The sequence below is a fragment of the Molossus molossus genome, unplaced genomic scaffold, assembly GCF_014108415.1.
Source record: "Molossus molossus isolate mMolMol1 unplaced genomic scaffold, mMolMol1.p scaffold_m16_p_4, whole genome shotgun sequence".
In the NCBI taxonomy this organism is placed as follows: domain Eukaryota; kingdom Metazoa; phylum Chordata; class Mammalia; order Chiroptera; family Molossidae; genus Molossus; species Molossus molossus.
The window spans coordinates 47453925-47471041 of NW_023425377.1; the positions used below are offsets into that span (position 1 = coordinate 47453925).

General features: G+C 45.4%; 1 protein-coding gene across 17 annotated transcripts in view; it reads left to right on the forward strand.

Annotated features, from left to right (window-relative positions):
* The window catches only part of ZNF346 (zinc finger protein 346), a 65224-nt gene that overhangs the window by 41332 nt on the left and 6775 nt on the right, over positions 1–17117 (forward strand). For 6 of the 17 annotated variants that reach the window (XM_036282318.1, XM_036282321.1, XM_036282323.1 and 3 more), the window contains 2 exons: positions 7482–7575; positions 13966–14146. The exons of 1 other annotated variant lie outside the window; for it this stretch is intronic. In XM_036282318.1, coding sequence (XP_036138211.1) covers positions 7482–7575; positions 13966–14131 — 260 coding nt within the window. In that variant the 3' untranslated portion in view covers positions 14132–14146. Of the gene's footprint in view, positions 1–5193; positions 5277–5742; positions 5826–7481; positions 7576–9606; positions 9762–13965; positions 14147–17035; positions 17074–17117 lie in introns of those variants that run through there. 10 more of the 17 variants (XM_036282322.1, XM_036282324.1, XM_036282320.1 and 7 more) reach the window with 9 other exon arrangements.

Below are 17117 nucleotides of genomic sequence, written 5' to 3' on the forward strand. Positions count from 1 at the left end.
GCAAGATCAGTATAGCTCTGGCTCAAAACCTTCCTTCTGCCTCCAGCTCTGAGCGTAGTTAGCAGGCTTTTTGAGTACAGGCCAGCAGAGGTACTGAGCCCACCCTGACCTCTTACTCATGGAGATGGGATGTTGGCCTAAGATATGCAGGCAGTGACTTCAACTGTCAGGTTCTGCCTTAGCAAAGGATTAGGTTTGTTAGCAGCTTGACTTCTCTGCTGGCTTCAATTCAGTGGAAGCCTCTTTGTTTATTCCTTTGTTCGTTCATTCGTTCAGTCAGTCATCCTGCATTTACTGATGGCTGTTGTTGTCCAGGCCTTAGACTAGATGCTGTCCCATGTAATTACCTGATTTAATTCTCACAACTATGTTGTGCAAGTTTTATTATCCTCATTTTATGAATGAAGACATTAGGGTCAGAAAGATGAAGTAATTTGTCCTGGGCCCCTATACTAGGCAGCAGCAAAGTGAGCACTGAAACAGGTCAAGTTCTGTGTTGGGTCCAGAGACTAGTTCCCATGGGGCTCCTGGCAAGTATCTCGTGACATTTTGGGTCAAATGTTAGATGACCCAGAGTATCTGGGTGTCTCCCACCAGGGATAGATGCGCCATCTTCCAAGCAGATCAAACAAGATTTGGAGTTTGCTTGATACCTCCAGGCTCACATTTCTTTCATTTACCCAAGAACTAAAACTAAAACCTGCATATTATTCAGGCAGCCAAATCCTTCCAACCTCCAGAGCACTCAGTATCCCCTCTAGATTACTGCAATCCTCTGCTTCACCCCATCACATTCTCTCCCTACTTCTGGCCTTGCCTCCTACACAGAATAGGTCTACTTTCTCTGCCCCATGCTGATCCCTCAGTTTCTTCAACCCCTATGCATAGGACAGATTTCCAGGGGGGTTTTTTGTTGTTGTTTTTTTACTTTTTTCTTTTTAATCCTCACCCAAAGATATTTTTCTGTTTATCTTCAGATAGAGTGGGAAGGAAAGAGAGAGAAACATAGATGTGAGAGAGACACATCGATTAGCTGCCAGCTGGGGCTGGGGTCGAACTGCAACTGAAGTATGTGCCCTTGGCCAGAATCGAACATAGGACTCTTTGGTCCACAGGCTGATGCTCTAATCGCTGAGCCAAACTGGGCAGGACGGTTTTCAGGTCTTATAAAACTCATTATATAGTCAATAAATACTTGTTATCACTTTCCTAATATGTGCCAGGCATTGCGTATATGGTGGCAAACAAGAGTATTGTCCAAGTGCTCATGGAACTTAAGAGTCTACAGAGAAGATAGGCATTGAGCAAATAACAAGTGCGATAAGCTTTAGAACAAGAAATAAATGGATACTTTGGAGATAACCTAATAGCAGGGATCAAGGAAGGCTTCCCAGAGGGCAGGGGGGATATGTGGAGCAAAATGATGCTGAAGAGATGAGCAAGTGTCCATTCATGACATTGTGGGTCATATTAAGGATTTGGACTTTTATCCTAAGAGCACTGGGAAGTCATTGACAGTTTAAGCATTATTCGATCATTCTGTTACAAAGTGAAGAATGGTTTGGAATAGGGAGGAAGGGTAGTGGGGAAAGAACAGCAGTGATGCTATTGTAGTAATTCATATTGCAGAAGACAGGAATTTGGACTAAGGTAGCAGTGGGGGAGGTAGAAGTAGATGGATTCAAGATGTATTTAGGAAGTAGAATTGTCAGGACTTGGCCATCAAATATGAGAGATGAAAGATAGGGAATAGTCAAGAATGGTACCTAGATTGAGTCTTTTTTTTTTTTAATTTTCTTTCTTTATTGATTTGAGAGAGAAAGGAAGGGAGAAGGAAAGCGAAATAGAAACATCGATGAGAGAGAACATCGATTGGTCACCTCCTGCATGCCCCGACTTAGGATTTGGCCCACAACCTGGGCATGTGCCCTGACTGGAAATCGAACCAGTGACCTCTTGGTACATAGGTCGATGCTCAACCACTGAGCTACACTGGCTAGGCCCTTGATTTAGTCTTAAGCAACTGGTAGATAACCAGGTTTTGTTGGTTTGAGTTTAAGATGCCCATGAGAGCCTGGCCAGTGTGGCTCAGTGGATTAAATGTCGTCCCACAGACTGAGGCCCAGTTTGATTCCCAGTCAGGGCACATGCCTGGATTGCGGGCTCAATCCTGTAGAATGAATACAGGAGGCAGCCAATCGATGTTTCTCTTTCACATCGATGTTTCTCTCTTCCTTCCTCTTAAAAAAAATAACATCAATAAAAATGTATTTTTAAAAAGGCAGGGGGCAACCCACTTGGGTCCCCTCCCTGCTTCAGGGAGTCTATTTTCAAATAAACTTTCCTTTTACTTAAAAACAAACAAACAAAGATGCCCATAAGAAGTAGATGTTGCCCTGGCCGGTTTGGCTCAGCGGTTAGAGCGTCGGCCTGCGGTCCAGAGAGACCCGGGTTCGGTTCCCACTAAGGGCACGTACCTCGGTTGCAGTTTGTCTCCGGCCCTGGCTGGGTCATGTGGGTGGCAGCCACTCGATGTGTTCCTTTCACATCGATGTCTCTCTCCTTCCCACTCTATCTGAATAAAAATGGGAAAATGTCCTCAGATGAGGATAAAAAAAAAAAAGAAGTAGATGTTGAAGAGGCAGTTGGATATATAGGTCGAGACCTCACACAAGAGGTCTGAGTTATAGATACTGCCCTTTTGGTAGGTCAGAAACTTAAATTTTGGTATATCCATAAGTTTAACCTAATAAGTAATTATTACAGTCAGGGAAATGAATATGATTCCTTAAAGCGTTTAGAGAGAGAAAAGCTGAGGATCCGATTGAGCTCTCTGGACATTCTGTCACATGCTACAATATGGATGAGCCTTAAGGACATTATGCTAAGTGAAATAATTACAAACAACAAATCTTGTATGATTTCACTTGTGTAAGATATCCAGAGTAAGCAAACTCATCAAAACAGGAAGTAGGCCCCGCCCAGTTTGGCTCAGCAGTTAGAGCGTCGGCCTGCGGTCCAGAGAGACCCGGGTTCAGTTCCTGCTAAGGGCATGCACTTCCATTGCAGTTTGTCCCTGGTCCTGGTTGGGTAGTGCCGGTGGGCAGGCACTCGATGTGTCCCTTTCACATCGATGTTTCTCCCTCTCTCACTTCCTCTCTCTCCCTCCCGCTCTATCTGAACAAAAAATGGAAAAATGTCCTCGGGTGAGGATTAAAAACAAACAAACAAAAAATAGGAAGTGGAATGGTGGTTGGTTGCCAGAGTTAAGGGGATAGGGAATTGTTTAATGAGTATGACTTCAGTTTTGCAAGATGAAAAAATTCTGGAGATTGGTTGCACAACAATGTGAATATACTTAAACATGAAAACACAAATTTCTCTAACCAGTCCTATTTTTGACATTATTGAATTATACACTTAAAATGGTTTGGATGGTCCTGGCCAGTTTGGCTCAGCGGTTAGAGCATTGGCCTGAGGACCAATGAGTAGCGGGTTTGATTCTGATCAAGGGCACAAACCTCAGTTGCAATTCGTCCCCAGCCCTGGTCAGGGTGGTGCGGGAGGCAACCAGTTGATGTTTCTCTCTCTCTCTTCCTCCACTCTTTCCCTCTCTCTCCTTCCCTCCCACTCTATCTGAAGAATAATGGAAAAATATTCTCAGGTGAGGATTTAAAAAAAAAATGTTGATGAGTGTGGGTACTAGACAAACTTCATCTTTTTTGTTTAAATTTTATTGATTTGAGAGAGAGGAGAGAGAAAAACATGGATCCGTTGTTCTACTTATTTATTCATTCATTGGTTGATTCTTTTATTTGTCCTGGCCAGGGATTGAACCCACAATCTTGGCGTATCAGGACAATGCTCTAACCAACTGAACTACCCAGCCAGAACAAATCTTATGTTTTTAGAGCATCAATGAATTTGCAATTCCCCAAATGACAATATTAACTCATGTATTTATTTATTTATTGTTTTACCTTTTTTTTTTTATCCTCACCCGAGGACATTTTTCCATTTTTTGTTCAGGTAGAGTGGGAGGGAGAGAGAGGAACAGAGAGAGAGAGAAACATTGTCGTGAAAGGAACACATCGAGTGGCTGCCACCCGCACGACCAACCAGGGCCGGGGACAAACTGCAACCGAGGTACGTGCCCTTAGCGGGAACCGAACCCGGGTCTCTCCAGACCGCAGGCCGACGCTCTAACCGCTGAGCCAAACCGTATTTATTTATTGTTTTAATCCTTACCCAAGGACATGCTTATTGTTTTTTTTCTTTTTGGAGAGAGGAAATGGGGGGAGGGGGGAAGAAATATCAGTGTAATAGAGACACATCAATCAGTTGCCTGACATTTGCTCCCCGACTGGGGACCAAACCCGCAGTCTACCTGTGTACCCTGACCAGGAATCAAATCTGCAACCTTTCAGTGTACAGGATGACGCTCCAACCAACTGAGTCACCTGGCCAGGGCCCAAATGACAATTTTGACTCTAGTTTACAGATTAGTAGATCGTGTGTTGAGATCTTGTACCTCATAAGGGCATAGAAGAGTTTAGAGGTGTGAAGAATTGGGGCTTCACAACCAGAGGACATATCCCAGCTCTGACCCAGGTCAACCACTTAACCTTTCTGGGTCTGTTTCCTGCTCCGAAAAATTGAGATAACCACCTATCGTGCAGAGTTGTTGTAGGAATCCAAGGACAACCCTGGCCGGTTTGGTTCAGCTGTTAGGGCATCAGCCTGGGGACCAATAAGTCATTGGGTTCGATTCCAGTCAAGGGCATGTACCTTGGTTGCAGTTCGGTCCCCGGCCCTGGTCAGGGTTGTGTGGGAGGCAACCAATTGATGTGTCTCTCTCATATCAGTGTTTCTCTCCCTCACCCTCCCACTCTGTCTGAAAATAAATGGAAAAATATCCTCGGGTGAGGATTTACAAAAACAGAATCCAAGGACATAAATACCCAAAATTCTGGCATGGTGCCTAGTGCTTCACAGATAAGAGTGGGCTATTGTAGTATGGGTGTCAGTGACTCTTAACCATTGGTGGTTATCACCCCATACCAGTCCCAGGTCCCAGTCTTAGCCTTGAGGGCAGAGTGGTTCTACTAGTCCATTATGCATCTTTTCCATGTTACTGTTGAACCATGAATTCTGGCCTTAATTGTCTAAAAAGGGCCTGAATTTTGATTGCAGGAAGTTTCCCATTAAGTGAAGATGCAAGGATAACAGAGCCGGGAACATCGGCTAGCTTATTGGAGTAGAGGAGATTGTTGGTGTCCTCAGAAGCTGCAAGCTGCCACAAAAGGCTGGTTAAAAGATACTCTCTACCTTTTGGAACCCATAAGAGTGAAATAATAATAGTGATAAAAAATACTTACATTGCTCTGGCCGGTTTGGCTCAGCGGTTAGAGCGACGGCCTGTGGTCTGGAGAGACCTGGGTTCGGTTCCCACTAAGGGCGCATATCTCGGTTGCAGTTTGTCCCCGGCCCTGGTTGGGTCATGTGGGTGGCAACCACTTGATGTGTCTTTTTCATGTCGATGTTTCTCTTTCTCTCTCTCTCTCTCTCCCTCCCACACTATCTGAACAAAATATCAAAAAATGTCCTCGGGTGAGGATAAAAAACAAACAATCAAACAAAAAATACTTAATTTGTTGAACACTTACTGTGTGCCAAATGCTTTCATTTGAATCATTACAATAACCTTTTGAGATTGATCCCAATATTAACCTCATTTTATAGATAAGGAACCTGAGTTTCAGAGAAGCCCCACTCTTACAAATGAGAAAACCAAATCTCAGAGAGGTTAAGTAACTGGCCTATGGTCCTACAGGTAAGAAATAATAGAGTTGAGCCTGGCTGGTGTGGCTCAGTGGTTGAGCATCAACCCATGCACCAAGAGGTCGCCGGTTCGATTCCCGGTCAGGATACTTGCCTGGGTTATAGGCCTGATCCCCAGTGGGGGGCATGCAGGAGGCAGCCAATCAATGTGCACTCTCTCTCTCTCTCTCCCCCCCCCTCCCTCTTCCTTTCCCTCTCCCTCTCCCTCTCAAATCAATACAGAAAAAATTTTTTCTAATAAAAAATAATAATAATGCCCTGGCCAGTTTGGCTCAGCGGTTAGAGCGTCGACCTGCGGTCCGGAGAGACCCGGGTTCGGTTCCCGCTAAGGGCACGTACTTCGGTTGCAGTTTGTCCCCGGCCCTGGTTGGTCGTGCGGGTGGCAGCCACTCGATGTGTCCCTTCACATCGATGTTTCTCTCTCTCTCTCCCTTCCTCTCTCTCCCTCCCACTCTATCTGTACAAAAAATGGAAAAATATCCTCAGGTGAGGATAAAAAAAAAAAAAATAATAATAATAATAATAGAGCTGGGATTTGAGCCTAGGTGATCTGACTGCAGAGCTGTGAGACATTAGAGTGGCAGATGATTCAAAAAGTATCAGAGCTAGAAGAGCTCTTGAAGTCATGTTGAAGTACATGGCCTATATCAGGCACTTAGTAAATAATAGCTACATTTTATTATAAGTATTATAGTTATGAGTTGTAATATAATTTTTTTATAGTTGAGAAAAGCTGAGGATCAGAAAGAGGAAGGGAGTCCCAGCCCCATGTTCTCATATCTTGGCTCTGGACTATATGTCTTTCCTAGATCATATGGAGAAATGCCCCTTTGTCATTTGAGTGGCCTGGTAGTAGACAAGATGTATGAGAGCCCGAAGGTAGAAAAACAAATTGATTTTCAAAACGCATTTTCTTTTTTTATATATATATTTTTTTATCCTCACCTGAGGACATTTTCCTATTTTTTTGTTCAGGTAGAGTGGGAGGGAGAGAAAGGAACAGAGAGAGAGAGAGAGAAACATCGATGTGAAAGGAACACATCGAGTGGCTGCCACTCGCACGACCGACCAGGGCCGGGGACAAACTGCAACCGAGGTACACGCCCTTAGCGGGAACCGAACCCGGGTCTCTCAGGACCACAGGTCGACGCTCTAACCGCTGAGCCAAACCGGCCAGGGCCATTTTCTTTTTTTTAGAGAGGAAGAGAGAGAGAGATAGAAACATCAGTGAGCTGCCTCCTGCGCGTCTCCACTGGGGATCAAGCCCGCAACCCAGGCATGTGCTCTGACCAGGAATCGAACCGAGACCTCTCAGTCCATGGGATGACACTCAATCCACTGAGCCACACTGGCCAAGCAATCAGTCATATTTACTCAATAGATACCTACTCTGGACCTGGTTTGACACTGGGACTGGGGACATAGAGGGGAAAGATGTTCCCATCTTCAAGGTGCACATAGTCACATAGCATGTGTCCCCTGAGCAATGAGGCCTTTGGGATTCTCATCAAGGCCAACCACCCAAACTCACACTACCCCCTCTGTCCTCAGAAGTACCTTTGCATGCACTGTCAAAAGCAGCAATCCCCAGGTCTCTTCTTTTGGATAACTAAGCATCTTGGCTTTTATGTGTGTTTCAGCCGGGAAGGGCTACCCATGCAAGACATGTAAGATAGTGCTGAACTCCATAGAACAGTACCAAGCTCATGTCAGCGGCTTCAAACACAAGAACCAGTGAGTAATTATTCTTTGAAGTTCAAGGGTCTGTAGCAGGAGCTCTGGGCTTCTGAAACAGAACAAATCCAGATACTCCTTGGCTAAAAGGGAATCCTGGCAGCTTTTTCTCAGTCAACAGAAGATCAATCAGTTAACAGAAAGAAGTGTCTCCTCTGTAAGTTTTTCTCCCATCAGCTTCTCCCCAGCCTTTGGACCTCCTGGGCTGAAAGTTTTGGTAGAGAAGCATAGACAATTTCCTTGGTGGTCTCTTAAGATTACTTGGATTTCCTGGTCTGTAACAATCTAACCAGGGAAGCCTTTTTTCACTGACCTGAAGACCCTGTTCTCTACCATCAATTACGTTGCAAGAACTTCCTCTACAGGTCATTATAAAATATGACCAGGTTCTTTCATTCATTAATCAAATATTTATTGAGCACCTTCTGAGTCCTTGCTCTCAAGACCTTATATTCTGCTCTGGCCAGTTTGGCTCAGCGGTTGGAGCATCAGCCTGTGGACCAGAGAGTCCTGGGTTAGGTTCCCGCTAGGGGCACGTACGAAAAAAAAAAAAAGACCTTACATTCTGATAGGAGGAGACAAAACAAGTAAATAATCAATAATTACAAATTGCAATAAGTTCTTTGAAGGGAAGAGTTGAACAGAGTTCTCCATGATAATCTTGAAAATAACTAGCATTCTTTGAGTACCTATTCTGTTGCAGGCCATATGCCAAGCAAATTCTCTCTCAGGTAATTCTCAAGCATCCCTGGGAAGAAGGGATCATTATTTTCATTGTGCAGATAAAGGCAACCACCATTAAAGGTGAACCCGAGGCCTTTGGGATTCTCATCAAGGCCATCCACCCAACCTCACCCCACCCTATAATTCAAACTGAGGCTTATCTGGCTCACAGCATGCTCCTCTAGGGCATCATGCTGACAGGGAGATTGTAGCACCGGTGAGATGAAGAAGCTAGGGCTCAGCTGGGGAGGGTTATATCCCTTCATCTCAGAAAGGAACTGTGTAGCGTGGACAGTATACCACAACATAACCTTCTGAGGTAGTAATTGTTCCCATTTTACAGATGAGGAAACTGAGTTTCAGGCAGGCAAGTCTGCTGAAATAGCTTTGACTTTGATATTTGGTTTTGCATTACTCACAGAGCCAAATGAATTAAAGGTGGTAGAAACAGAGTGCTGGAGTAAAAAATGTCCTTGGTCCTCTCTACCCTGCCTGAAGTCTCCTCTCCCACACTGCAGGTCTTTCTCTTTATTTGTAGAAATGTCTTTAACTGGGAGGACTCTTGAGATTTCTCTTAGATATGGACTTGAAACAAGCTCCAACCAGCTTAGGGCTTACTCCTTTTTCAGCATACCTGCAACTTGTGACACCTTGACTGGTGACAGTTTCACAGACAATCTGAAGCCAGCCACAACCCTGTCCTGGAACAACCCATGCTTGAAAATGCTAATGTTGTTTACTATTTTAGTCCTATACTTTCCAGCTGTGTCACCTTGGGCAGGTCAATAAACTGCTCTGAGCCTCCAGTTCCTCTTCTATAAGACCATAACTACAATTTGTTGAACACCTACTTAAATCTCATCTAATTTACAACAGCGGCTCTGAATTAGGACCCCTCCCCCCTTTTACAACCCAAGGAAACCTAATGTCAGGTAGGTTAGGTGACTTGCCTAGGATTACATCTTGGAGTTGAACCCAGGTTTCAAACCTCTTTGACGCCAAAGTCTATTCATTTTGCTCTGTCACTTACTGTGGGCGGGTCAATTCTACTTTCTGAACTTTAGTTTCCTCATATGTAAAATGGGGGTACTATTCCCCACCCTTCTTGTAGAAAGGCCATGAGGAGGAAATAGTATGCTGGAAGCAGAGGACCCAGCATCGTGCCTAGCATGTAGTGGCCCTCAGTAAAAGCTCTCCTTGCCACTCCAAGACTCTGGAAGAGCTTTCTACCATTAGAGTAAGCTACCTGGAACACCATTACAACCACCACAAACTGACCCTGTGCCTTTGTTCCTTCTCAAATTACAGGTCACCAAAAACATTGGCATCACCCCTGGGCCAGATTCCAATGCAAAGACAACCCATTCAGAAAGACTCAACTACCTTGGAAGATTAGAGATGTTTCTGTCCAGTACCCCAGGTTGAACCAGCCATGGGCCAGCCTCCCCATGACCATGACCATGGTCAGTCCTTGGCTCCCTCTTCCTCCTTTCTTACATAGGCCTGAGGCAGGAGAGAGCCACATACAGCCTCTGGTTGGTCCAGGCAAATCTACCCCTGCTTCTCCCCTTTGGAGTGGGCCCTGTAAGACAGGACAACGGAAGCAGGGATTTTTGGAGGACTTAGGTTCTCACAGGGTGGTAGTATAGAAGATGGCCTTTCCCCTTCCCTAGCCCTTCTGGGCCATATGTCATGAGGCTCCAGCCCAGTATTTCCTCTGCAGGTCAGTTTGGACCAGTTTTTGCAGCTAAACAACTGAGCTCTCCCTGAGCTCTAGGCATCTCCAATAAACCTGGCACTTTCACACCAGACTTTGGCCTAGGCAGGAAAGGGCAGATGAAAGTAGCTGCTACGCCCCGACCAGTCTGGCTCAGTGGTTAGAGCGTTGGCCCTCAGACTGAAGGGTCTCAGGTTCGATTCCCAGTTAAGGGCATGTACCTGGGTTGCAGGTTTGATCCCTGGCCCCAGTCGGGGTCCTGTGGGAGGCAACCAGTCAATGTGTCTCTCTCACATTGATGTTTCTCTCTCTCTCTCTCTCTCTCTCTCTCTCTCTCTCTCTCTTTCCCTCTTCCCCCCTCCCTCCTCTCCCTTTCCATCTTTTCCCTTCCCTCCCTTCTACACCGTCTAAAAATCAATGGAAAAATATCCTTGGGTGTGGATTAAAAAAAAATTTTTTTTAAGGAAGTAGTTGCCACATGGAAGCTTAGAGCTAATGTAACACTTCCCCTACCCCAAAAAAGTGCAGGCTTTCCCAAGCCTGGAACCAGCCACCCACTGTGAAGTCTCCTCCTGGAGTAATATCACAATCCTAGCAGAGTTTTGCTGTCCCTCCTGCCCCTTCTCCACAGTTCCTGAATGGTGCTAAGGACCTGCAGCAGCTGGGAACAAGCTAGAGCTGGAAAAGGCCTCAGTACCCAATGGGATCATGGAAAGCTCCAGTTGGGGCCTTTCCCTTCCTCTGTCAGAGGTCCTCTGACCCAGGATCATATGGCAAAGTGCCCACATGCAAGTTTTCTTGATGGTTCTGTGCCCTTAAAGGCAAACTGCCTTGTGCCAGCCAGCTCAGAGATTCATTGCTGCCTTTCGGCCCCTACTAGCCTTCTCCTTCCCCACGTGCAGCAGACTACCTGCTCAGGTTGCTGTGGTGCTAGCCCTCCCCCATCACCCACCAGGAAATTCCAAGGTACCAGGGAATGGGATGGGGTGCCCAGGTGCAGAAAGGAGAGTTACTGCAAATTTCCACAGTGAGGAATTACATGTTCTTCAGGCCCCAAACCTAGATTTCTCCAACTCTGCCATGTTTTATGGCCTGGGACTTAACCAGGAGTATATTTTTTCTTGTATCTTTCAAGCAGGGATTCTAGGGAGTGACACCATCAGAGCCCTTCCCCACTTCATTGTGTCAAAGAAGCCCCTATTCTACTGTCATCACCTCCTCCTCACACTCCCTATCCTCTGTCTGCGAAATGCTTTTAGTATCATTTGTGGGTGTGTGGGTGTATGTGCTATGCTCTGTCTCTTGGTCACTGAAGCATCTAAATAATTTCTCTCATGAGCCAGACTGCAACTTAACAGATCTAGGATTTGGGGCCATATTGCCATTGGATCTGATATGTCTATCTTGATCCCTCTCCCTCATCCCACTCGGACTCCTAGGGCCCTAAATACTGATCTTAGGAGTTGGGACAGAGAGGCATCCAAATTGTTTGGCAACCCTATGGAAGTCTTCCCAGGTGCCCTAAACTCAGTGAAACCTCATCCACTCATCTACCTTCCCCTGGGATGGCAGGCCTGTTGGAGGTCTTTAGAAGGTTTAAACTAGTAACCTGCTTTGCTTGAGAGGATTATTTTGGCTGCTACCTACAGAAGGAATGCAAGGGAACAGGAAAGGACACAGACAAGGAAATTAAAATGGAGACTGTGTCCAACATGGCTCTTTCCAGGCTAACCCTTTCAGAGCAGAGACCTAGCCTTCTTCATCTCCACTTCCCTAATGTAAGAGTGGCATGTCATGAATGTTGAATGAATGAAGGAGGATGCATAAGGAGATGGCCTTGTCCCTCTCAGCTCTTAAACAGCAATAGGTTTGTTCCATGGGACTTATCATAGGTAATTCTTGGAAGAACCTTTTCCATGACCCAGAAATGAACTGAGAAAGGCGTATGATGGTTTCAGGAGTCCTTTGTCCAGCGTCCAAAGCCCAGACTGCCTCAGAGTTTCCCTAGAGTCATTCTATTCCACCCAGGATGTCAGAATTGGGCCCATCTACCAGGCAAGGAAGTGAAGGACAGAGGGATGGGTGGGCTGCCATGTCATGCCATATTCTTAGCCTGCAGAACTGCTTTGTCTGAATTCAGGAGTTCCTGCCATCTGTGTGCCCAGCCTTATTGGCATGAGGACACAAGAATGAATACTTTTTTCCTTGGGGAGCCACCCACTCTTTTTTTTTTTTTCAGATATAGTTTATTTATTTTTGTTACAGATGTTTCTCCTTTATCCCCCATTGACACCCGTCTCCCAACCGTCCCCACTTCACCCTCCGCCCCATCCCCAGCATTGTTGTTTATGTCCATTGGGAGCCACCCACTCTTAAAGACCATTATGGCAGTGGTCAGAGGGTCATGCAGGGTGCTGTGGGAATGCCCAGGTTGCAGGCACTAACTCAGCAAAGGGTATTAAAAGCTGGAGAAGTTGGGAAACTAGCATTTAATCAGCATAACAACCTTTTGAACTAGTTGATGCTATTCCATCTTATAGAAAAGGAACAAGGCTTGCCCTGGTTGGTGTGGCTCAGTGGTTACAGCGTCAACCCATGCACCAAAGGGTTGTGGGTTTGATTCCTGGTCAAGGGTATATACCTGGGTTACAAGTTCGATCCCCAGCCCCAGTTGGAGGCACATGCTGGAGGCAACCAATCGATGTGTCTTTTTCATATCATTGTTTCTCTCTCTTCTTCCCTCCCTTCCACTCTCTGTAAAAATCAAAAAAAGCATCCTGGGGGAGAATTAAAAATATTTTAAAAAGACACTCTGGCCGATTTGGCTCAGCGGTTAGAGCGTCGGCCTGGGGTCCAGAGAGACCCGGGTTCGATTCCCGTTGAGGGCGCGTACCTCGGTTGCAGTTTGTCCCTGGCCCTGGTTGGTCGTGTGGGTGGCAGCCACTCGATGTGTCCCTTTCACATCAATGTTTTTCTCTCTTTCTCTTCCTCTCTCTCCCTCCCACTCTACCTGAAGAAAAAATGGAAAAATGTCTTCGGGTGAGAATTTAAAAAAAAAATTGGAAAAAGAAAGCCAAGAAAAAGAACAAGGCTCAAAGAGGTGTGGGGATTTGATTTGCCCAAGGTCTTGCCACTAAGAAGGTGACAAAATGGGGAGTGGAATCCAGTTGTCTAGATTCCTATTCCAGAACCCTTTTCAAACAAGGACCAGACTCCTTCCCACATGATCCCTTAGCCTGCTTCACTCGTCTGGCCAGACCATGGTCTCAGAATGAGCAGGCACTCAGGCAGAGGTAGCAGCAGTACCCACAAAAGTGGTTACACAAAGTTCATTGGTTATTTTATATTCCAAGTCCCTTCAGACCTCTCATTATTTTACCCACGTTTCTCAGTGTATTATACTCTAATTATAACTCTAAGAAACTTCAAATGTTTAGCTATAAAGGAAACTTACTGATTCACCTAATGAAAATACTTGGTGCAGGGATGGCTAGATCCAGGTTCCAAAAGTGTCATCAGTAAGAATTTAATCTCACCATGCTTTTCTGTGTGGCCTCTTGGGCAGACTCTAGAGAAGGTGGCAAGATGGCCACTGGCAGCTCCAAGCTTATATCCCGATAGACTGGCAACTGCAGTGGAAAGAACATCCTTTTATACTAGTTCCAACAAAAAATTCTGGGACTGATTCATTAGCCAACTTGGTCCTGTTCCCATCCCTAAACCATTCACTGCAGGTAGTGGAAATGGTGCTTTGATTTAGGGCCTGCAAAGGAGTGAGTTCCACCTAAAACAGGTTGACTAAAAGAGAGAGATGTGTCCCTAAGAGAAAAAAGTGTGGGGCTTCCTTCAGACGAAGGAAAAGATTGGGTGTGGGTGGGCAAAAATAATTTGTCAGCCATACCCACAAAGTGTCTTTATTTAACCATTTCTTCTTTCCCTGACTTTTTGAGATACAGGATACATTTAGAATGTGTGCCAATTTTTAGAGTACAATTGATGAGTCATCCTCACATGTGTATTCATCTGGGCAGTCACCCTCCAGCAAGATACAGAACATTGCCAGCTCCCCAAAAGATTCCCTTGTTTCCCTTTCTGGTCAGTATCCTCCTGAAGTAAACACTATTTTGACTTCTATCACTATAACTTAGTTTTGCTTGCTCTTGAAATTTATAAAAATGGAATCATACATCCTTTTTTGCTCAATGTTATGTCTACGAGTTCATCCATGTTATTATGTATATCGGAAGTTCATTTTTTTCATGCTATATAGTAACCCGTTATATGAAAATACGACAATTGAGCTATTCTGCTGTTGATGGACAATTGGGTTGCTCCTAGTTTTGAACTAGCATAAATAAAGCTGTTGTGAACAATACCGTCTGTGTTGTTTGGTGTGCTGCTGCATCATAACGGTATGTACTTTTAGCCTATCTAGGTTCTGCCAAATGGTTTTCCAGAGTGGTTCTACAACCTACATAGCTACCTACGATGTGGGAGAGTTCCATTTGCACTATATCCTTGTCAGCACTTGCTCGTGTCAGTCTTTCTCATTTTGGCCAATCTGGTGACACCTAGGAATTTGAACCCAAGGGTCCTGACATCATATCAGGGCCCCTCTTACTCTGTTCACCCCCAAGATCAGGTTCAAATTTCTTTAGCCAAGAATGGTCTCTGAGGTCAGTACCCAGGACTCACAATACATCAGAGAGAGCTCTTGTCCATGGCTCTGGTGCCAAGAAAGGTCTCACAGAGGGAGTGCCATCAGCCATGGAGAAGCAGTCTAGTGTAGTAGCAAAGAACTCAGGCTCTGCAGTCAGGCAGCCAGGGTTCAGATCCCAATTCTGCCACTATGAGTCTATATGAATTGGTTAGTTTACATGTACCTCAGTGTGAAACAGTACCTACCTTGTAGGTTATTGTAGGAATAAAAAGAATAGCTACATATGAAACAATTATAGTACTTGGCACATGATAGATCCTATCTAAGCTGTGACTGCTGCTGTTTCTATTTTTGGCCTGAAGTAAGCTCTGGTTCTCCCTGGGAAGGAAGGTGAGTCCACAAGTAGATGGCATTTGGCACAGCCCCCTATATTAACACTTAATGATTGGCCCTGGCTGGTTTGGCTCAGCAGTTGGAGCATCAGCCTGCGGACCAGAGAGTCCTGGGTTCGGTTCCCGCTAGGGGCATGTACCAAAAAAAAAAAAGACTTAATGATTGAATGATTGTAAAGAGATCAAGGGGTGGGGGGAAGCAGAGAACAGTATGGTGATTACCAGAGGGAAAGGGGGGTGGGGGGAGAGGATAAGGGGAGACCAGTGGTGATGTAAGATGACGACTTGGGATGGTGAACACCATACAGTATACAGATGATGTATTATAGAACTGTACCCCTGAAACCTATATCATTTTATTAACCACTGCCACCACAATAAATACAAAAAAAATTTTTAAAGACTCAATAATTTATGAAATGCTGGAAACTTAATTCAGTCTGAAGGGACAGAAGATGCAGGGCAGGCAACATGTTGGCCAGAGGTGGCTCTTCCCTAGCCTCCAGCAAGAAGCCACCTTCTGACCCTGGCTGGATGGCTCATTTGGTTGGAGCATCATCCCGTACACCAAAAGGTTGCAGGTTCAACTCCCAGTCAGGGCACATACCTAAGTTGCAGGTTTGATCCCCAGTTGGGGCTCGTAGGGAGGCAATCATTCGATGTTTCTCTCTCTCTAAAAATCAATAAAAACATCCTTGGGTGCAGATTAAAAAAAATTTTTTTTTTAAAGCCACCTTCCGGTCTCTCTCTCTCTCTCATGCCTGTACCTTTCCTCTCCCTTTCTTCCTTCAAAGCATGTACCTTTGCTTTCTTTTTCCTAAGCTCCAAGGGCCCTTCTGTTACCTCTGTAACTTGTTTCCTGAGTCCACGCAGCCCAGCTGACTCACTTTTTCCATGGCTCACTTATTCTACCTCTGTGACTTTTTTTTTGGTACGTGCCCCTAGCGAGAACTGAACCCAGGACTCTCTGGTCTGCAGGCCAATGCTCCAAACCGGCCAGGGCCCTCTGTGACTTTTTAAATAAACGTTTGCTTGTAAAAAAAAAAAAAAAATACCTTCAACTGCTAGGGCACCTGAGCTTATTTCAGATTCCCCAGGCTCTGCAGCCAATGACACCTGGGGAGAAGACATTGAAACCATACATGTGTACAGCTCTGAGTCCAGAGCTGGATGCAAAGCAAGTGTTGGGATGTAATATCCCCTCAGAGCAGATACAGAGCTGTGCATGTATTCATAGAGCAGCCATGGAGTATGTATGGGACACTGGTCTGGGATTTGGGGTCCCAGGGCATTGGTCTGAGCCCTGCCACCAGCTTCATGTGATCTGAGGCCTTGATATTTGCTGTGAAGTAGAAGTTGGAGTCAAGAGGTAGTGATGATGGGCAGGTATAGAATTAAGCCTTTCTTTCACAGCAGGGCTTGCCAGGTGAGCTGCTCTCACTCCTAACCAGACCTTCCGCTGGGCAGTCACTAGCGTCAAATACAGCTGTTCCCTCTGACCATCTGTCCACCTAATGACCTCACTTATTCTACCCTGTGCCAAGTCCACATTATATAGAGGGCAACATGTCTCTATTCTGGCACTCCCAGGTTCCCCGACAACAAATGCTGCTTCACCTGTCCAGGAACTTCACAATACCAAACCAACTTCCAATACTGTAAATGGGTCTGAGCCACAATGCAATGACCCCAATGGCCACTAGGTGGAAAATGCTCCTTTTTTGCTGGGCAAAGTAGACCAGCCACAGGACCTCACTGTTTGGTTAATGCAGAAAAGACTAGGATGACTTTTCCTGAGCCCCAAAGGCCACCTGGCCCTTCCCTCAAAACATTTCCCTCCAGAGGACACCTCTATTTGAGAGCTTTAATTTAGTCACCTGTCTAGGAGCACAGCTGATACTGTATCTGATCTGCTCATCAGCCTTTATTTAACTCTTCCTTTGGGTAACATCTCTGCTCCATTCTTAGACCCTGTGGTTTTGAGAGACTGATCCTGCTCCCTGGTTCCAAGGGAACCTGTGACCCAGGACTAGGCAATCATAAGTCTGGA